This window comes from Culex quinquefasciatus, chromosome 2 (genome assembly GCF_015732765.1).
Source record: "Culex quinquefasciatus strain JHB chromosome 2, VPISU_Cqui_1.0_pri_paternal, whole genome shotgun sequence".
In the NCBI taxonomy this organism is placed as follows: domain Eukaryota; kingdom Metazoa; phylum Arthropoda; class Insecta; order Diptera; family Culicidae; genus Culex; species Culex quinquefasciatus.
The window spans coordinates 22,424,923-22,447,639 of NC_051862.1; the positions used below are offsets into that span (position 1 = coordinate 22,424,923).

General features: G+C 35.9%; 2 protein-coding genes across 2 annotated transcripts; one reads left to right on the forward strand and one right to left on the reverse strand.

Moving 5' to 3' along the window:
* Nucleotides 1-1,223: 1,223 nt before the first annotated feature.
* On the reverse strand, nt 1,224-15,582 carry LOC6051527 (vanin-like protein 1). The gene is made up of 6 exons (XM_038250197.1): nt 15,576-15,582; nt 5,518-5,531; nt 4,666-5,462; nt 4,364-4,610; nt 3,975-4,294; nt 1,224-1,515 (listed from the first exon to the last, which is right to left on the reverse strand). Exons 1-6 carry the CDS (start codon nt 15,580-15,582, stop codon nt 1,335-1,337), a joined length of 1,566 nt encoding a protein of 521 aa, XP_038106125.1. The 3' UTR covers nt 1,224-1,334.
* A 4,197-nt stretch (nt 15,583-19,779) lies between these two features.
* LOC6040365 (vanin-like protein 1) lies at nt 19,780-21,670 on the forward strand. The gene is made up of 4 exons (XM_001849713.2): nt 19,780-19,946; nt 20,007-20,803; nt 20,860-21,408; nt 21,470-21,670. Exons 1-4 carry the CDS (start codon nt 19,890-19,892, stop codon nt 21,645-21,647), a joined length of 1,581 nt encoding a protein of 526 aa, XP_001849765.2. The 5' UTR covers nt 19,780-19,889; the 3' UTR covers nt 21,648-21,670.
* The last annotated feature ends 1,047 nt before the right edge of the window (nt 21,671-22,717 follow it).

A 22,717-nucleotide genomic window follows, 5' to 3' on the forward strand; every position in this document is an offset into this window, starting at 1 on the left:
CTACATACATGGGTAAGAGTTTATCATTTAGTGATTATAGTGTAATAACACAATTAGAGCTTTTCAATCACAATAAAAAGCTTCAAAAACATAATGGCATCTGATAAATCAATTAAAAATATAAGATGTTTTGTAAATTAAGCTATTCTATAGGAAATACTGAACAATAAAAAAACATATTTTTTGTTGAATTTAAGATAACTCCGGCTCCGACTCCGACTCCGGATTATCAGAAATCTTCGGCTCCGACTCCGACTCCGACTCCAGCTCTTAAAATTTAGCCGACTCTGGCTCCGACTCCGACTCCAGCTGTTCGAGTTTTGACGACTCCGACTCCAGGTCCCCAAAAAGACTCGACTCCACCGACTCCGGCTCCGACTCCGACTCCACAGCCCTGCGAAGAACAATGCATGCATAAACTGCTACTAAGACATCCAATTCACATACTGACAGCAATAATATTTTTCAGTTCTTACTCATTTGGGCAATAAGTGCCTGTTGAGAAATAATCAAACAAACACTATACTAAAAATTGTCCTTTTTCTCCGAATAAAATTTCGATCTCACATCGTTGGTCAATTTTGTAAGTACAAACCACCGAAAAAACAATTTGTACCCTCTAAATCTTACCCCGCGCGTCCAGCATTATTAATCACTGCAACACTCCTCAACTCAACAATTTGCACCAAAAAAGAGGTCCCCCACTAAACGATGCTAATTTACGCTAGCCTAGTTTTGCGGAATTTTTCGCAGTCTGAACTCCATCGTCCATGTGCATCGCCCCCGGGCACATTCAACCACAGGTATTCGGTATTGCTCTTCAGCTGACCACCACCAACTTGATGAAGTCAGAAGAAACCGAATTGACTGCGCCGAGGTGTGAGCCTTCCATAATTGAATTAATCGCTCCAAATTATATCACCTGAGTTCGCTACCGGCGACCATTTTTGCGAAGTGAAAAACAATCCTCCATTTAATAAATATGAGCAGCAGCAGCAGTTGAGCGGCCACGTTCTGCACCGTGTGATGTGATTTATGAACATTGTTGTGTGATGTTGCACACAGCATCAGAGGGGGTTGACGTCATGATCTGCTTCAAAATGTTGAAAATTGTTTAAATTTAAAATTAAAAGTTATTTAGAATGGCAAATATTCAAAAATGTTGGCAAAATGGTGAATGCGTCAACAGAGAACAACTGTGACGATCTGCATTTATGAGTTTTTGTTAAACATTCTTCTTTTGTCACACCCGCAAGCGATCTTTCGCAAGGTTAACCTACTAATTCGGTTCGAAGAAATTAAGCTACGCTCGATCTACTTTACTCGTGTATAATTTAATTAAATTTATTCAGGACTATTGCGAAAAGAGCTGCCGCAAACATCAGGCAAGTACTGCCAATCGAAGCAAATGCTCCAGAACTGAATTCTTGAACAACTTCACGACCCCAAATGGCGAACGAGTACAGGTCCGATCGTGGCTTCACCAGTTTGTGGGTGATCTCTATGATCAATTTGCTGAAATAAGTTAAATTTTAGCTACTAAATATCAAATTATAACATTAAATAACCAAGGTTGTTTACGATAAAAATTATCGAGGCTCGATAATGATAACGATAGTTCTATCGTTATCGTTATTTCGATAATTCTATCGGCGATAATCTTATCGCCGATATTGGATGACATCTCATATTTAAAGCCTTTCTAAAATCGATTAATTCAACCATATCATGATAAATTTTCAATGCTTTCACTAAGAATACATTTTTTTCAAAATCTAGTAAACTTAATAATAACAAAATATCTATTTTAAGAGTACTCAGATTTGCATAATTTGCGATATGGGTATCAAACAAAGCGAAATTTAGTATGCTTTTCCACTTTATTAGAGTGTTTTTTTGTTAAAAACTAAAATTTTCACGAAATACCCCGTTTTTCGAAAATACTCAAATTTTCAAAATTGGCAATATGGGTATCAAACGAAGCGAAATTTGGTGTGCTTTTTAACTTTATTTAAGCTTTTTTGTAAAATATATAAAAATTCACAAAGTACCGTATTTTTTCGAAAATGCTCAAATATTCAAAATTTGCATTATGGATATCAAAAGAAGCGAAATTTTGTTATCTTTTTCACTTTATTAGAGTTTTTTTTGTAAAATACTAAAAATTTCACAAAATACCGTTTTTCCGAAAATATTAAAAGATATATATATTTGCAATTTGGGTATCAACGACGCATGATATTAAGCATACACAATTAAAATGTATGTATGAAGCATGCAAAATTTCGCTTCGTTTGATACCCATATTGCATACTTTGAATATTTAAGTATTTTCGAAAAAAATGTAATTTGTAAAAAAATAGTATTTTTGAAAAAAAAAACTAAAATCAATTGAAAAAGCATACGAAATTTCAATTCGAGTATTTTTGAAATAATACTGTAATTTATGAAAATTTTAGTATTTCCCAAAAAACAAACTCTAATAAATTTTAAAAAAGCATACAAAATTTCAATTCGTTTGATACCCATATTGCAAATTTAGAATATTTGAGTATTTTCGAAAAAAATTAAATATGTAAAAAAATAGTACTTTCGAAAAAAAACTATAATCAATTGAAAAAGCATACGAAATTTCAATTCGAGTATTTTCGAAAAAAATACGGTAATTTGTAAAAAATTTTTATTTCCCAAAAAACAAACTCTAATAAATTTTGAAAGCATATAAAATTTCAATTCGTTTGATTCCCATATTGTAAATTTAGAAAATTTGAGAATTTTCGAAAAAATTGTAATTTGTAAAAAAATACTATTTTCGAAAAAAAACTATAATCAATTGAAAAAGCATACGAAATTTCAATTCGAGTATTTTCGAAAAAATACGGTAATTTGTGAAAATTTTAGTAGTTCCCAAAAAACAAACTCTAATAAATTTTGAAAAGCATACAAAATTTTAATTCGTTTGATTCCCATATTGTAAATTTAGAAAATTTGAGAATTTTCGAAAAAATTGTAATTTGTAAAAAAATACTATTTTCGAAAAAAAAACTATAATCAATTGAAAAAGCATACGAAATTTCAATTCGAGTATTTTCGAAAAATACGGTAATTTGTGAAAATTTTAGTAGTTCCCAAAAAACAAACTCTAATAAATTTTGAAAAGCATACAAAATTTCAATTCGTTTGATACCCATTTTGCAAATTTAGAAAATTTGAGTATTTTCGAAAAAATTGTAATTTGTAAAAAAAAAGTATTTTCGAAAAAAAAAACCATAATCAATTGAAAAAGCATACGAAATTTCAATTCGTACCCATTTTACAAATTTTGAAAATTTTAGTATTAAAAAAAAACTGTATTTCGTAAATTTTATATTATACAAAAAAAAACAATAATATTTTGAAAAAGCATACGAAATTTCAATTCGTTTAATACCCAAATCGCAAATTTTGAAAATTTTAGAATTTTCGAAAAAATACGGTAATTTGTGAAAATTTTTGTATTTTCAAAAAAACCTCAAATACAATTAAAAAACATACAATATTTCGCTTCGTTTGATACCCATATTGCAAATTATGAAAAATTGAGTATTTTCGAAAAAATCGTTATTTTGTGAAAAATTTTGAGTACGTATTGGTTAGAGGGTAACAAAAATGAGTTTTTGGTGGGCTGTTCCGATGGGCGTACTGAGCCTAAATCCCAATTATGAGCTTGATTGGATGTAACAGGAGCTGGCGCTTTGCATTTGATTTTTTTAGTGAAAGCGTTGAAAATTTAACATGATATGGTTGAATTAATCTATTTTAGAAAGATTTTAAAAATAAGTTATCGTCCATTATCAGCGATAAGATAAACGCCGATAGAATTATCAAAATAACGATAACGTAAGATTATCGTTATCGTTTCGACGATAACGATAACCATTATCGTTATCGTCAGACGATAATTTTATCGATTAACAACCTTGTAAATAACCTACCCATCTGTTGTGACGTCCCGCTCACTGTACTCAAACTCATCCACCTCCAGCGGAAGAATGCTCGTGTCCAAACTGGTTGGCAGCACCATGTACTGCTGTTCACCGAGGAAGCTACCCTCCAAATCGACGGTCTCCTTAAGCTCAATCGAGTTGAACACCACCATCGGGACCGTGTTGGCACCACTTTCGAACCGCGTTCCGCACGACGTCAGCGTGGTTCCGGTACACGCTAGAACGGCACAAACCGTAACCCTGGACTCGGCGAATCCCTGGAACGAACGGGCCCCGTCAAAGGCCGCTAGTCGGTAGCGGTAGAATTGCTGGAATCGACGGGGAGGTGTTATCAACATGAGGTAGCTTATCAACAGATACTATTTGGTGGGCATCACCTGGGTTGTAATCGGTGCAGATAACTCGTAATCGATGGTGAACTTGCAACACACTCGTTCGTGACAGAGGGATGCCTCAAACTTTTCATCCTTTGTCATTGGAAGATCGAATGTAGTATAACCATCAATCGGGTCTCTTAGCATCTTCAGATTACTCATCTGAGCCGGAGTGTACTTGATGACAGGTTGCTTCTTGACTTCCGCTTGAGGTCTGCCAATCTTGGGAACAGAGGCCACGTACAGCTTGCTGAAAGAAAAGATTTGATCAGATCCAGAAGAAGATTCCACAAGATCACACTCACGTTTCAGCGTAATGATTCATCACGGAAACGATCCGACCTCGCTTGCCAGCGTACACTCCAGTGCCGGTACTTCCGACCTCCGGATAACTAGTTCCAGCCGCCAGCAGATTCACGTTATTCCGGTACGCCCAGGCCTGCTGAACCTGGACACCAGTGTGAAAGGGTAGTCCAGAGATCCACATCGCCGGAAGGATTATGTCCGTAACTCCGCTGCGAATCAACTCCATTGCCGGTTCGTCAAACAAGATGTCAAAGGAGGTAATCGTCCCAAATTCGACTCCAAAGTCAGTCTGAAACGTAGCTCGACTGGAGAAGAGCGTGGTGTTGATTCCCGGTTCGTCAAACAGTGTGTACTTTCGATACCGGGCTACAACGACTCCCTGGCGATTGAATACCACGTTGGTGTTGAAGTGGTACAACCCATTGTCGGCACAAGCCCGCCAGTCGTAACCCTCCGGACAGTGGGCCTTTTCGACGAGGTTCACCACCAGGTACAGCTTACGGATCGTGGCCAGGCAGGACAAATCCCGCACGATAGGATCGTACAGCAGATGGTTACAGGGAGCGATGTCATGGAAAGGATCGGGAACGAAGGTAGCCGTTTCGATGTCGTTCAGGGTGTATTCCGGGAATACCAAGATGTCCAGCTGGTCTGCTTCCGTAGAGTTGATGAGTTCCATGTATTTTGTTAGCGTTCTAGAAGTGTACACCGCTGGAGTATCGGTTGTCGTTCGTTTGTCCTTGGAGCTGAATTCTACCACACCTGCCGTGTAGTAATCATCTTCGGGTGTGGATTTCTACAAGAAATTGAAATCTTAAATATCGTAATTATCATAAACCTCACAGTATTACTTGAAAGCTGCTTTCTACAAGTAAGATAACACAAAATAACCAAATTAAAATCTTCATTTTGAAGCTGCACAAAGTCCCATTCGGTGTGAATGCTGACTGAATACTGCGGGTATATTGACAATCGATGAAAACTGATAACGTTTTTGGGGGGTTTGTAATCAGCCAGATTAGCTGTTATTCGAATCACATTGTTTTAGATAACGCGAAACGTTGCCAAATGTTCCGAAGGAAATATGTTACAACATGGTGGCCATTCGAGTTTGGAATTCGGGAAAAAGTTAGAATTTGTTTAAAAAAAATGTGGACTTTGCAAAAAAATATAACAAAAAGTCGAAATATCACACCCGAGCAGATAGGGATAATATTTGAATAACTAAGTTGTAGGATTATCCACACAGTCCAATATCAATGTACTTATTTTCTTGGTATTCTCAGTACATTTCTTCATTTGCTTAATAAAGTTTTCAAATATAAATAAAGTTTGATATAATTTCATACTTTGATTGAAACAAAAATTAAAATATTAAGGTGTTAGAACTACTTTAAGTTATAAGAATCTTGTTGGAATTACACTAATTACTCGTGGTGCTAATTGCACTCGAACGTAATTTCTAGACTGTATACACAAAATATTTAAATATTTGAAAACTCAAAAATTTAAAAATTAAAGAATTCAAAAATAAAAAAAAAACTATAATAAAAAAATAAAGATTTAAAAGTTTGAAAATCATGATCATCATCATCATTCAAAAATACAAAAACTCAAAAATTAAATAGTTTAAAATTTAAACAACAAAAGTTAAATAATTCTTTGCAAATATTTTTAGAATTTTATGTCCTTCGACTCTGACCAAATGCATTTTGAACCAGTCCAGTTGTTTGGCAAACACTAGTTTTCAAAATATATTAGTAAGTAAGTGCAAAAAAAGTATTTTGTAAAAATTGAAGTATTTTATAAAAAAATTCTAATAACATAAAAAATCATAACAAATTTCGCTTCGTTTGATACCCATATTGCAAATTAAAACATATGGAGTGTTTTCGAAAAAAAGTATTTTGTGAAAATATTAGTTTTTTTTTACAAAAAAAAAACTCTAGTAAAGAGAAAATACATATGAAATTTCGCGTCTTTTATACCCATATTGCAAATTTTGAAAATTTTAGTATTTAGTATTTTGTAAAAAATAGTCTTTTACAAAAAAAAAACTCTGATACAGTGAAAATGGTGACAAAATAACGCTTCTTAAGATACCCATATTGCAAATGATAAAAATTTGAGTATTTTCGGAAAAACGGTATTTTGTGAAAGTTTCAGTTTTTACAAATAAAAACTCTAATAAAGTGAAAATACATACAAAATTTCATGTCGTTTGATACCCATATTGCAAATTTTGAAAATTTGAGTATTTTTCGAAAAAATACGGTGTTTTGTGAAAATTTTAGTATTTTCGGAAAATACGGTACAGTCAACCCTCATATTCGGAACAGTTTACAGATCGGCCAATGTTCAAAAAATCATAGCAAATCGGTAATTGAACTTAATGATTCGCTTTTACCTTCATTTGAAAGCTTTTCTTGCGATCTTTCGAATGCTGTATCGAACAACTGCAAATTTTAACTTTTATATCAATTTTTTGAAGAAAAACTTTGACCCTTGAAATCCACAAATTCGGAACACTTTTTTCTAACGGATGTAAACAAACTTAGGTTCTCTCCATGAGAACATATTTTTTTTACAAAATAATGACTTCAGGCACTGAAACCAACGAAACTCATGCTTAGTTATGTTTTATGAATGGTCTGATAACTTTTTTGTAAAAATATCAGTTAAATTCAGGTGTTCCACAATTGTGGGAGGCACAATAACATCCCACAATTATGAAACAGGCAATTTGGAGGCATTGTTTTGCTGATCTGGATAAAATTGTCTTGAAAAGAAGTTTTTTGTTCAAAAAATACTACTTTTACCTGTGAAATAGCAAGAGAATGTCCAAATGAAGGTCCTAAAAATAGTAGGGTCGACAGAAAAGCTGCATTTGGCATGTTATTGACAAATTACCAGTAAAGTGTTCCGAATTTGTGGGTGTTCCGAATATGTGGGATGACTGCACAGTCCAGACTCGATTATCAAAAGTTTCGATTATCCGAAATTCAATTATCCGAAGGTTTGTATGGAACTTCGGATAATCGAATCAAATCACAACAAAAAAAATGTTTCGTATTTTTTTATTTTCTTACTTTTAAGAACAAATTCTAGTTCTAAAAGTAGCTTTAAAGTAGCTTTTGCTTTAAGCTCAACAATCAAAAATAAGACAACGAAAAAAAAATCGTGATTCGATTATCCGAAGTGAAATTTTGCCAAGGCCTTCGGATAATCGAGTCTGGACTGTATTTCGTGAAAATTCAAGTTTAAAAAAAACAAAATTTCGCTTCTTTTTGAAAATTTGCAAATTTGAGTATTTTAGAAAAAATATGGTATTTTGTGAAAATTTTAATAATTTCAAAAAAAAAACTGATACAAACAAAGCTTACGAAAGTTCTCTTCTTCTGATACCCGTATTGCAAATGGGTAATTCTCTACCAACTCACACGAAATCGGGAAAAGTTGCCCCGACCCCTCTTCGATTTGCGTGAAACTTTGTCCTAAGGGGTAACTTTTGCCCCTGATCACGAATCCGAGGTCCGTTTTTTGATATCTCGTGACGGAGGGGCGGTACGACCTTCCATTTTGAACATGCGAAAAAAGAGGTGTTTTTCAATAATTTGCAGCCTGAAACGGTGATGAGATAGAAATGTTGTGTCAAAGGGACTTTTATTAGACGCCCGATTTGATGGCGTACTCAGAATTCCGAAAAAACGTATTTTTCATCGAAAAAAACACTAAAAGTTTTTAAAATTCTCCCATTTTCCGTTACTCGACTGTAAAAATTTTGGAACATGTAATTTTATGGGAAATTTAATGTACTTTTCGAATCTACATTGACCGAGAAGGGTCATTTTTTCATTTAGAACAAAATTTTTCATTTTAAAATTTCGTGTTTTTTCTAACTTTGCAGGGTTATTTTTTAGAGTGTAACAATGTTCTACAAAGTTGTAGAACAGACAATTACAAAAATTTTGATATGTAGACATAAGGGGTTTGCTTATAAACATCACGAGTTATCGCGATTTTACGAAAAAAAGTTTTGAAAAAGTTACTTTTTGCGTTTCTCTTTGCTTTGTCGTCCGTGTCTGTCGCGGGTGATCATGAACGGCCATGATCGATGACGACCAACTTTTTCAAAACTTTTTTTCGTAAAATCGCGATAACTCGTGATGTTTATAAGCAAACCCCTTATGTCTATATATAAAAAATTTTGTAATTGTCTGTTCTACAACTTTGTAGAACATTGTTACACTTAAAAAAATAACCCTGCAAAGTTAGAAAAAACACGAAATTTTAAAATGAAAAATTTTGTTCTAAATGAAAAAATGACCCTTCTCGGTCAATGTAGATTCGAAAAGTACATTAAATTTCCCATAAAATTACATGTTCCAAAATTTTTTACAGTCGAGTAACGGAAAATGGGAGAATTTTTAAAAACTTTTTTAGTGTTTTTTTCGATGAAAAATACGTTTTTTCGGAATTCTGAGTACGCCATCAAATCGGGCGTCTAATTTTACATAAAAGTCCCTTTGACACCAAATTTCTATCTCATCACCGTTTCAGGCTGCAAATTATTGAAAAACACCTCTTTTTTCGCATGTTCAAAAATGGAAGGGGTCGTACCGCCCCTCCGTCACGAGATATCAGAAAACGGACCTCGGATTCGTGATCAGGGGCAAAAGTTACCCCTTAGGACAAAGTTTCACGCAAATCGAAGAGGGGTCGGGGCAACTGCTGTGTGAGTTGGCGGAGAATTACCCAAATTTTGAAAATTTCAGAAAAGTACGGTATTTTGTGATTTTTTTTTATTTCCAAAATAAACTCTAATAAGGTGAAAAATCATACAAGATTTTGCTTCGTTTGATACCCAGTTGCAAATTATGTAAATTTGATTACTTAAAAAAAAGACAGAATTCTGTGGACATTAGGGTGGTCCAAATCTGGACTTTTTTGGGGCTACCCCCTGAAATCAAAGATTGACCCATCACTAGGCTAAATTCCAAATTTGAGCTCATTCTGACCACGGGAACCCCTCCCTCCAATCGCTTAAAGTTTGTATGGGAAAAATCGTCAAAATGTATGGAGAAAAGCAACTGTTTTACTTTTTTACCTGTGGAAGGCGCCATAGTTATCCGATGCTTACCATTTCTCAAATGTAGAACCTTCATTATATTTAGAACAACTTTCCTGAAGACACCATATTTTTAGGATTTTTTCCCGCGAAGTTATTAGCGCCCAAAACTGACCATTTTTGCGCGGCCAGCTGTAAGGGGCTACCTAACAACGATGTTTAATTCCAATTCGTACACGCACGTGCTCTCTCTCAGGTTCAAACTCTCTCACGAGTTTGCTTGCCTGCCTGGCTGCCTGCCTGCCTGCTTACCAACAAGCGCGCGCTGCTTCTCTGCTTGGACTTTTGTCGTCGTCGTCGTTTTCGTTTGCTATCCGCTGCGCTGCGTTTCTGGCATATTTATTATAATTTTCAAGATACATTTCGATATTTATTTCGAGATATAAAATTAAATGTAATATGCGATTAACAATAGATATCATATTATCAGGGCGTGTTTGAGAGAATACAAATTTCGATAAATTTGTTCCTCCATGAATTGTCATCTGTTATGTTATGTAATTGAAATTTATTTCTAGTTTTGGTATCATACCAAACTCAAGACTGGGATTTTAACTCTTCTGAAAATTTGATGTATACTAAAAAGTTAAGATCTTCTAATTGATTTTCATGTTAAAAAAACAATCACTTCTTATTTCAAACCGAATAGGAACTAAACGGGAAAAGCCCAGCACAACCACGGGCCTAACAGATCTAACACAAACTTTTTTTTGCAGATTTCTGTTTGAACTACAATGTCCTATCAGTGGATTTGACCAAACTGACCATTGTTCCCCTTTCTTTGAGCCCATGGGTAACCGTAAGCCATTTTTGTTTTGTTAATAAAACGATTAGACCACAATTTATGAATGAATATTAGGTGGTCCAAATCTGGACTTTTTGGGCTACCCCTGAAATCAAAGATTGACCCATCACTAGGTTAAATTCCAAATTTGAGCTCATTCTGACCACGGGAACCCCTCCTCCAATCGCTTAAAGTTTGTATGGGAAAAATCGTCAAAATGTATGGAGAAAAGCAACTGTTTTACTTTTTTACCTGTGGAAGGCGCCATAGTTATCCGATGCTTACCATTTCTCAAATGTAGAACCTTCATTATATTTAGAACAACTTTCCTGAAGACACCATATTTTTAGGATTTTTTCCCGCGAAGTTATTAGCGCCCAAAACTGACCATTTTTGCGCGGCCAGCTGTAAGGGGCTACCTAACAACGATGTTTAATTCCAATTCGTACACGCACGTGCTCTCTCTCAGGTTCAAACTCTCTCACGAGTTTGCTTGCCTGCCTGGCTGCCTGCCTGCCTGCTTACCAACAAGCGCGCGCTGAATCTCTGCTTGGACTTTTGTCGTCGTCGTCGTTTTCGTTTGCTATCTTCTGCGCTGCGTTTCTGGCATATTTATTATAATTTTCAAGATACATTTCGATATTTATTTCGAGATATAAAATTAAATGTAATATGCGATTAACAATAGATATCATATTATCAGGGCGTGTTTGAGAGAATACAAATTTCGATAAATTTGTTCCTCCATGAATTGTCATCTGTTATGTTATGTAATTGAAATTTATTTCTAGTTTTGGTATCATACCAAACTCAAGACTGGGATTTTAACTCTTCTAGAAAAAATATAAGACTTTTTTTTTAACTTAGTCAAGTATAGATTTCAGGAAGAACAATACACTTAGACAGTTCATCGATTTTGGGAACTGTTTGTTTTCACTTTTGTATACTATCAAACAAGCTTAAAAAGAAAACATTTGAAGTTTTTTCGTAGCCCTATGATCACGATTATTTTTCATTCCATACAAAATATTTTAATCTGCCGAAAATATAAAAAAATTCCTTACAACAAATTGCGGTATATTTGCCTTTGACGATTATTAAAAGTTTACGATTCCGAAACATCCAAAAAGTGCAACGATGTCTAAAAGAAAAGCCTCAAAAATAGAAATTGTTGAGCTAGGTAGTTTGAAATCTGTAATCAAATCGCCTTCGAATGGACAAGCAGTTGGTCGGATGATATTTAGAGTAAAAAACAAAATTTGTATTACCTGAAGATTTTTTAAAATAATTGAATCATTCTCTCTAATGAGCATATACGAACAACTGCTTGTAATGCTTGGAAAAACGAACAAATCCTGTTCATTTGCTTCAATTTTTTAAACGAGGCTTAGCCAAGGCCTAAGTCTTTTATTCAAATTATTTTTTTTAGTGCACTTTTTTCAATTTTGACATAATCTAAGAATTTATATGCTAAATATATCTCAAAACAAACCTGCTATTTTAGTTGAAAATTATAATAAACATGCCAGGAACGCAGCGCAGAAGATAGCAAACGAAAACGACGACGACGACAAAAGTCCAAGCAGAGATTCAGCGCGCGCTTGTTGGTAAGCAGGCAGGCAGGCAGCCAGGCAGGCAAGCAAACTCGTGAGAGAGTTTGAACCTGAGAGAGAGCACGTGCGTGTACGAATTGGAATTAAACATCGTTGTTAGGTAGCCCTTACAGCTGGCCGCGCAAAAATGGTCAGTTTTGGGCGCTAATAACTTCGCGGGAAAAATCCTAAAAATATGGTGTCTTCAGGAAAGTTGTTCTAAATATAATGAAGGTTCTACATTTGAGAAATGGTAAGCATCGGATAACTATGGCGCCTTCCACAGGTAAAAAAGTAAAACAGTTGCTTTTCTCCATACATTTTGACGATTTTTCCCATACAAACTTTAAGCGATTGGAGGGAGGGGTTCCCGTGGTCAGAATGAGCTCAAATTTGGAATTTAACCTAGTGATGGGTCAATCTTTGATTTCAGGGGGTAGCCCCAAAAAAGTCCAGATTTGGACCACCCTAATATTCATTCATAAATTGTGGTCTAATCGTTTTATTAACAAAACAAAAATGGCTTACGGTTACCCATGGGCTCAAAAGAAAGGGGAACAATGGTCAGTTTGGTCAAATCCACTGATAGGACATTGTAGTTCAAACAGAAATCTGCAAAAAAAAGTTTGTGTTAGATCTGTTAGGCCCGTGGTTGTGCTGGGCTTTTCCCGTTTAGTTCCTATTCGGTTTGAAATAAGAAGTGATTGTTTTTTTAACATGAAAATCAATTAGAAGATCTTAACTTTTAGTATACATCAAATTTTCAGAAGAGTTAAAATCCCAGTCTTGAGTTTGGTATGATACCAAAACTAGAAATAAATTTCAATTACATAACATAACAGATGACAATTCATGGAGGAACAAATTTATCGAAATTTGTATTCTCTCAAACACGCCCTGATAATATGATATCTATTGTTAATCGCATATTACATTTAATTTTATATCTCGAAATAAATATCGAAATGTATCTTGAAAATTATAATAAATATGCCAGAAACGCAGCGCAGCGGATAGCAAACGAAAACGACGACGACGACAAAAGTCCAAGCAGAGAAGCAGCGCGCGCTTGTTGGTAAGCAGGCAGGCAGGCAGCCAGGCAGGCAAGCAAACTCGTGAGAGAGTTTGAACCTGAGAGAGAGCACGTGCGTGTACGAATTGGAATTAAACATCGTTGTTAGGTAGCCCTTACAGCTGGCCGCGCAAAATGGTCAGTTTTGGGCGCTAATAACTTCGCGGGAAAAAATCCTAAAAATATGGTGTCTTCAGGAAAGTTGTTCTAAATATAATGAAGGTTCTACATTTGAGAAATGGTAAGCATCGGATAACTATGGCGCCTTCCACAGGTAAAAAAGTAAAACAGTTGCTTTTCTCCATACATTTTGACGATTTTTCCCATACAAACTTTAAGCGATTGGAGGGAGGGGTTCCCGTGGTCAGAATGAGCTCAAATTTGGAATTTAACCTAGTGATGGGTCAATCTTTGATTTCAGGGGGTAGCCCCAAAAAAGTCCAGATTTGGACCACCCTAGTGGACATCTTTGAAACTTATTTCATTTTTAAAAAATATATTCTTAGTGTAATCATTGAAAATTTAACATGAAATGGTTGCATTAGGTTGATTTTAGAAAGATTAAAAAAATGAGTTATCGTTCACTGCCGTTATCGTTATCGAGCTTCGATAATTTTATCGTTAACAACCTTGGTGGTGACATAAACTTTGAAAAGTATTTGAAAAAACTCAATTAAAAAAACTAAAGACAAAAAAAAATCATTTCAAAAACCATAATTTAAAAATTTCCTTTAATATTTAATTTTAATAATTCCAAAAACACAATAATTCAAAATTGCAAAAGATATCTAAAATTTTTAAATTCTAAAATATTATGAATCTAAAATAAACCAGCATAAAAATATAAAAAAAAAAACAAATATCTAAAATTTAAAAAATAGATCAATAATTCCCCAATTTAAAAAAAAACATTTTAAGCTTCAGATTAATTTAAATTCAAAAAAATAGGAAAACTTTAATTTTAAACTTTCAATATTCAATATCGGGACTCTGGAATTAAATTTCGAAAATATTAAAAATCAAAAATCAAACAGAATTGAAAAAAATAAAAATATTTAAAATTAAAAAAAAAATATATTCCCAACTTTATTTATTTATTTGAAAAAAATAATAAAAAATTCCTGAATTCTAAAATTTTCAGATTCCAAAATCTTTAAATATAAAAAAAAACAGAATTTCGAACACAATCCACAATTCAAAATTCATAATCAAGATTGCAGAAATTACCTAATTATCTACTTGATGAAAATCCAAGTGAGACCGGATAAGTTATCATTCTGAAGCGGTCCTTCCCTTACATCACAATTAAAAATAATTGTAAACATTTCTGAAGATATTTTATTTATTCTTTTTTGTTTTTTTTTATCATTTTTTCTAGTAAAATTTTCCAAAAAACTAAGTATCTAAAAATAACCTGTAATTCTGGAATCATAGCAAAATTTCTGAATTATTCCATAAAATAATGAAATTATTTTCTCAAACTCTGAGTAATTCTGGATTAGCGACCAGTCCGTCACGGTGCTCCCCCTTGAAAATTATTTGCCAAAACAAAAAGAATTATTCTGCTTATAGATTTAAGACAAAATTTAATTCATGCCAAGTTGTGTAGTTGGTTGCAACAACACAAAACAAGATGAAACGCGAAAGATTTCACCTCTGTAAATGTCCTTCCCGTCACGAGTTTCGCCGAAACCATTTGTCTAATGACCAATTGGTCACATTCACGAAACGTCCCCAAGGGCACGACCAATCGATATCGGTCCGCCCGAAAAACTCCCAACCCATTTAGCACAACTCGCGGTGGTACCTTATGACCCCGCGTCGAAGTTCTGTTGACCACCCGCCATGCACGACTAGCCCAATTATGACCGCGGTTAGAAATCGATCGGCGCAACAATATACCACAATTTACGCGGTCTTTCTCTGACTTCTTGAACTGGGCACCGCAACGTCCAAGAAGGTTGCGATATGTCGCCGCCCAACTAACCTCCGTTGGTATGCAAATTCGGTGGTGGAGGTCTGTCACACAGCAGTTCTTTGACGGCGAAATTGCCACACACCACTACTGACGGGGTCGAACGCAACTCAAAAGGGAGCAATTATTGGGGATCCATGTGTCGTCATGGTCTTTGGCCTCCCTGCACTCGGAGGTTCTTCAAGAAACCAAACCTATATGCAATGTCAAAGTGATCTGTACTGCTTCTCGGCTCTACTGGGCAGCTTTAGACGACTCACTTCGTGCAATTAAGAAGGTCATTAGCCCGAGCTACTAAAACTGAGCAATGCTGGGTCAATTTTTGAAGTAAGTAGAGATCATGTTTGTAGTGACGAACCCGACATTCTCTAATGAAATGATTAGAGAAGATTTTTCAAACAATTGCATACTTTTGGGCGTTTACACCAAAACAACCCTATCAAGATCATCACACCTTAATCGCCCCTCACTGTAGGTCCAACAGTGTAGTACCTTCGTGGAGCGGGGGGTCCACCTACAGAACGATCTGACCCCGACCAAAGAAGCCCTCGAGGGAGAAAGAGCGAAAAAATGAAACAAAAGTGTTGAAAATATGTCCAAAAATGCTGCCCAAAAGGGAGTCCATTAGCAGTGCGTCGTTTGGTTGCCAAATTCTGCGGATCGATCACCGACGATCGTGGGCTTGTGCTAATGAACTAGGAATTTGTGGACCCCTTGGTGAACCCCATGGTAGTGAGGGGCAGAACACGAATCATTAACCTTTAGTGCGGCTTTTGGGCAGCATAGGATCCAAAATTTTGCATTCGAACATTGCAACATATTCGTTGATGCTGGTGTTGTTGTTTATTAGCGCGTATAAATTGCTGTTGCGTTAGGGCCGAAGGAGGCTCTTCTCAAATTTATTGGATACGGTTTATGATTTTCTTGAGTGGTCAATTAGAGAACGAATTTCCAGAGTTAGTGATGCCGAAATTGGGAAGGTCGAAGGATTTGATTAATAACGCAAAATTACTAATCAGAAATTACGTTTTTAAAAGTCATTTTTAATCATTTTTTTCGATTTTCATTAAATAATTGGATAAAGAGCTTGAGTATTGAGTTAGGTGTCATTCCAATTGTAGAAGTCGGTTCCCTTGAGATGGTACAGAGAAATCAAAATAATCACGGCATTTTAAACGCCGCTACAAATAACACTAAGAGAACTTCTTTTTTAATCAAGATTTCAGGCGTGGAGCAAAAAAAATCACAAAATGTTCAGATGTAACATAGAAAATTGTTTAAAAAAATTAGGGCTATTTGGGTGACACTGAGAAAAAATAATTTTGAACAAAAATTAAACTATAAGAGGCTGTATCTAAGCAATGAGCACTCGAATTATCAAAGTTAAAAAATAAAGTTGAAGGAAATTGTTTGAGTCAAAAATATTTTATACAATGGTGATTTTTAATAAAATATATATCACAATATGTTACATTTGCAATAACGTTTTTTCGAAATTTCAACTTTAAAATGCCTAAAACTTTAAAACAGTGCATTCAAAACTATATTGCAACTATAAATATTTGTTTAATTCAAGGTTGATAAAATTATCGAGGCTCGATAACGATAGCGTACTGTATTTTTTCGAAAATACTCAAAATTTGCAATATGGGTATTAAACGAAGCGCATTTTGCAATGCATTTTTACATTATTAAAGTTTTTTTGAAAATTCTAAAATTTTCACAGAATGCCGTATTTTTTCGAAAATACTAAAATTTTCCAAGTTCGCATTATCGGTATTAAACGACGCGAAATTTATTATGCATTTTCACTTTATTAGAGTTATTTTAAAAAGAACTAAAATTTTCACAAAATACCGTATTTTGTCGAAAGTACTCAAATTTCAAAATGGGTATCAAACGAAGTGAAATTTCGAATGCATTTACATTTTAATATAATAAATTATTATTCATTAAAATTTTCCACAAAGTATCGTAATTTTATGAAAATACTCAAATTTTTAAAATATGCAATATGTGTATCAAACGAAGCAAAATTTTACATGAAACATACAAAATTTGAATGTATGTATGAAGGAACCCATACTGCACATTTTGAAAATTTGAGTATTTTCCAAAAAAATACGGTATTTTATGAAAATTTTAGCAATCATTAGTTTCCAATAAATGTAAGATTTGACGAAAACTAAAATTTTAGCGTAAAAAAACTTTTTGCGATACTAATCATCGAAAATTTTCGAAAATCCAAATGATTTTTAAATACAGTCGACTCTCTGGTTGTCAATATCCAAGGGACCGTCGAGGAAGAGAATCATCAGTTTACAGAACGATGCAAAATGAAGACTCGATTGAAAATATTTTTTTCTTGATACCCAGCTATGGGAGAGAATCATGGCAACGTCCATCAAACAAAAACAAACTAATGTCAAACACCCTTCAAAGCTTCATTTCGCCAAGAAAAATGTCTATGCAAGCCATGAGAAAGTGAAATTATTGACAACCGAAAGAGATTTTTAAAGCAAACAGAATCCAAGGGACCGTCGAGGAAGAGATCCTTCAAGCAAGAGAAAATATCGAGGAATAAAGTCAATCGAAGTATGCAGTTTGAAGGGACTGAAGAATTCATCGATAGATGGAGAATTATTGATATCGAGAAGATCGACAGCCAGAGAATCGACTGTAAAACCAAACATGCTAAAAATGATTCTAAATGCAGGGGAATGCATTTTTAAGTTGGTTTCAGCTGATAGCACTTAAATTTCCTAAGAAATTTTTATGTTTTTGAAAAAATATTTTTTTTGCCCCCTGATTTTTTGAGCCCACATTGAAGGGTGAGGGGGGGTTTCAAAAACTTTAATTAAAATTTGTACCAGCCTATTCGAATCCCAAAACAAAAAAAAAATTGTCTTATTTTTTATTGCTTAATTATGACCCCTTAACTACTCTAAAGTGATTTAGAATTTTTAAATCAAAGATGGCGGTGATGGAATATTGAAAAAATGTTTTTTTTTTATTGAATAGGCAAACAACCATTCAAATGTGACTAAAGTGGAGTCGCCGAACTCGAATTTGATGATAAAAGTAAGAAAATTATATTTTGTGGTTAGATTATCCGAAATCCCATACAAACCTTAGGATAATCGAAACTTCGGAGAATCGAGTCTGGACTGTAATCAAAATTTGAGTATTTTCATAAAATACGGAATTTTGCGAATATTTTGATTTTTTTAACAAAAAGCTACTCTAATAAAGTGAAAATGCATACAAAATTTCGCTTTGTTTGATACCCACATTGCATATTTTGAAAATTTGAGTATTTTCTATGAACACCAAATCATCAGAAAATGAGAAAATCTCATCTCAAAAAATAGAATTTCATATATTTACAAATTTATTTTGTATGTCCGGCCAAAAATTGTATGGAGACCTGCATTGATACACTTATGATGCAAAATGACTTCTTTTGACAATGCATGGATAAAGTTTCATCCATATCTAGTGTTTTTTTTTAATAGCTCCTATAAACATATGAAAGACAATAGTTTATAGGACCTTTTCAAAAAAAAACCTAGATATATAAAAATACAAAGAAAAGTCGATTTGCAAAATCGTAGAGAACCACTCAGTGTCGCAAATGAATGATAGAAAAGAAAATTTTCATTTAATGGTTTCTGCCCCAAAATATTGGACAGTATAACGACCGTCACGGCGTTCTCTTTCTGTCACTCCTTCTCTTTTCCTTTGCTTTTCCTCGTCCACGCGCTCTCACTGCTGAGTCTTTCGTTCTCTCAGACTACGCTTTACGTCTCGTTATACTGCGCTGGCTTAATTAGTTTTGTGGCGGCTTTTGTGGTTGAACACTGTTGAGAGGGGATGACTGTGATAGTCGAAATAAGAGAAAAAATGAGATTGTCAATCGCGAGTGACTCATTGAAACTCACTAAAACTAATTGTTTGATATATTCGGCGCTGAGAGTATCAGGACGGAAAGAAGAGAGGTGATATTTGGGGCAAGAGTTTTCATGCGTGATAATTGTAATCGCTAAGAACTGAGAGTTTGATATTTTTAAAATCTTGGTTCGAATGTAGACAGTTACATTTCTAGAGTTTTTCATAGATCCTATAAACATATTAAAGACAGTAGCTTATAGCACCTTTTCGGAAAAAAAAACTCTAGATTTGAACAAAAAACACTTTTTTTGTTGATTCACCTCGAATCATAACGCACTCAGCAACAAACCAAACGGTACCGGAAGATTGATTAGCAGCTGATTCACACGTGAAACAATCACAACTGATAATCAATACAAGACGGTCGCTTCCTGCAGCTACAGCTCCAGATAATGACTCCCACACAAAGTACCTGAATCAATATCAATCCCTATGAGTAATGACAGTCCCAAAATGGGATCTCCCCGTCCAACCGGTCCAACAAGCACGCTTGTAATTAATTTCGTGTCGTAATTTATCGAGGCTCTTATCGACGCCACAGTTATACGCCGATAATATGGTAATAAACGGCCCGAAAGCAGTGTCGTCGATCCTTTATTCGAAAAGCAAAAGACGACAACGCTATCAGTATTCGTCGTATATTCGGCCTGTGGTGGTTCTCTGCTGCAGTGTGAAAGTAACCTCGGGTGTGAACGGGTGAATCTCTGTGTGCAAGTACAAAATGAGGATCGTCTTGGCGTTACTTTGCATTTTCTGCACTGTTTACAGCACTCATCAGGTAGGGCTTTGTTTGCACAGCTGAATCTGGCTGGATTTACTGAAGCGGGGTTTATTGCAGCTATCTTCGCCAGAAGATGATCACTACTGGGCCGGGGTGGTAGAGTTCAGCTCCAAGGACAAATGGACGACGACCGACAGTCCGGCGACGTACGTCGCGAGGACACTGGCCAGGTACAAGGAGATCATCAACTCGCCCGATGCGGATCCGCTGGATATTTTGGTATTCCCGGAGTCTACAGCGAATGCCATCGAAACGGCTTCGTTTGTTCCTGATCCAGCGGAGAAGGTAGCTCCGTGTAACAACCTGCGTTACGAACCGATTGTACGCGATTTGTCCTGTTTGGCCGGTACGAAGCAACTGTATTTGGTGGTGAATGTGGTCGAGAAGGCAAACTGTCCGGAGAGCGGCGATGAACGACCTTGTGCTAGTGATGGCCTTAACCACTTCAATACGAATGTGGTCTTTGACCACCGTGGAATCGTCATAGCTCGGTATCGGAAGTTCAACCTGTTTGGAGAGGCCGGCATCAACACTACCGTTTCGGCTGAGCATGTCTCGTTTAAAACAGATTTTGGAGTTACCTTCGGAACGTTCATCTGCTTCGATCTCATGTTCGACGAGCCCGCGTTGAAGCTGGTTCGCAGCGGAGTTACCGACATCATCTTCCCTACGATGTGGTTCTCTGAACTACCGTTCCTGACTGGTGTTCAGATTCAGCAAGCCTGGGCGTACAAAAACAACGTGAATCTGCTGGCAGCTGGAGCGAGTTATCCGGAGGTTGGAAGCACCGGAACCGGAGTGTACGCCGGCAAGCGAGGTCGGATTGTATCCGTGATGAATCACCTCGCTGAAACGTGAGTCTGATCCTCCACGATCTCCTACCAATTATGATCATCTCCGTTTCTTTCAGCAAGCTGTACGTGGCTTCCGTTCCCAAGATCGACCGACCCCAAGCGGAAATCAAGAAGCAGCCAACCATCAAGTACACCGCGGCCCAGATGGACACCCTGAAGCTGAAGCGAGACCAAATCGACGGTTACCGTACCATGGATCTTCCCCTCCAGAAGACGGATACCTACGCCGCTTCGCTCTGCCATAACCGTCTCTGTTGCAACTTCACCATCGACTATGATCTCGCTGGCCCAGTCACAACGCAACCCTTCTACCGCTACAAGATGGCCATCCTGGACGGTAAGCGGACGTTCGACGGGTTCGCCGACGGATTCATTACGGCGTGTGCGATCTTTGCCTGCACTGGGACCACGCTGGAAACGTGCGCGACGCGCTTCGAGCACGGTGCCAACACGGTGCCGATGTTTGTGTTCAACTCGATCGAGCTGACGGGGACGTTCCCCGGTGGGGAGGAGGTGTTCCTGCTGCCGAACAGTGTGGACACGAGCATTCTTCCGCTGGAGGTCGATGAAATCGAGTACAGTGAAGAGAACATCACGAAGGATGGGTAGGTTGAAGGAAAACGTTAAGCTTGAAGACTCGAGTAATCATAATCAACCTTTTTTCAGCAAACCATTCGTTGAGATTACCCACAAACTGGTGAAGCCACGCTCGGATCTGTATTCGTTCGCCATTTGGGGGCGGAAGTTTGTTCAGGATCAAGATCCTAATGCGGCGGTTCCGGTTTCCATTGGAAGCACACTGTTAGTATTGGTGGCGGCTGTTTGTTCTATTATGTTTAAGTGAATAAAGCTAGTTTGTTATTAAAATGGTTTCTTTTAAACTTTTAGAGAAAGACATCAAGAACTGTAATGAAGCAGGGCGTGAATGCAGAGAGTAAATCACATTGCATTATCAAACTGATATTTATCGTTAATACTCAGTCTCAAATGTGAGAATTATAGAAATCAAGTTTTGAACAATGCATATCTCTCAGATGAAAATTTCGTTTTTCTTTTTATCAAACAAAATTTGATGACTTCCAAACAATTATTGTACAACAACTCAACCTTTAATCAGTCGAATTACTTTTAAGGTTCAAAACGGTGCAGGCAAAACTCATAATAATATTATCAAGGCTCTTTTATTACTTCTCTCTTATTCACCACTTATGGCGAGAAAGTGCTCTTTCTTTACTCTCTACACTCGTTCTTTTTTACAATCGCCGCAGCAAAAAAAAACAATGGTTGCTCTCTCAGAAGGACAAGTTGAGTGTCATGCTTCACCCTATACTAATCTAAAGATTTTGTCAAGAATTTGTTAAATCCAGCAAGCCTTGACATACATGAATAATTCTCACTCCGAGAAATTTGATAGAGACTCAGCCTTTCCTTCAGTTTTGTTAATAAATGATAGAAAAAACTATCATTTTATGACTCCTTTATCAACATTTCAGACCATCATTATAGCTTGTGAGATCACTTCCTTTGTCTCATGATTCTCAGAAAACCGCAATGAATTATGGTGAGAGGGAAAATTGGAATCAATTGAGTACTAAAGCCCTATGTAATTTTTTATGTACAACGATAAAAAAACATAACTGATAACTTTTTTTCATTTTAACGCAAACAAAATTATTGACAAAACAACATTTTTTCGATGGATCAACTATGGTCCCCTTGGAACGAGCTGTCAAGTAGAACCTTTTCTGTCAAGTAGGGTCGTGATGTTAATTTTTCAAATTTTTATTAAAAACCCATTTTAAATCCTTTGCGGTCTTTCAATGGGTCATTGTACTCAGAAAAATAAGCTTTATCGTTGTGAACAATAATATCACAAATTAAAGCTTAACTTTATGACCCAATTAACTGCGCTGG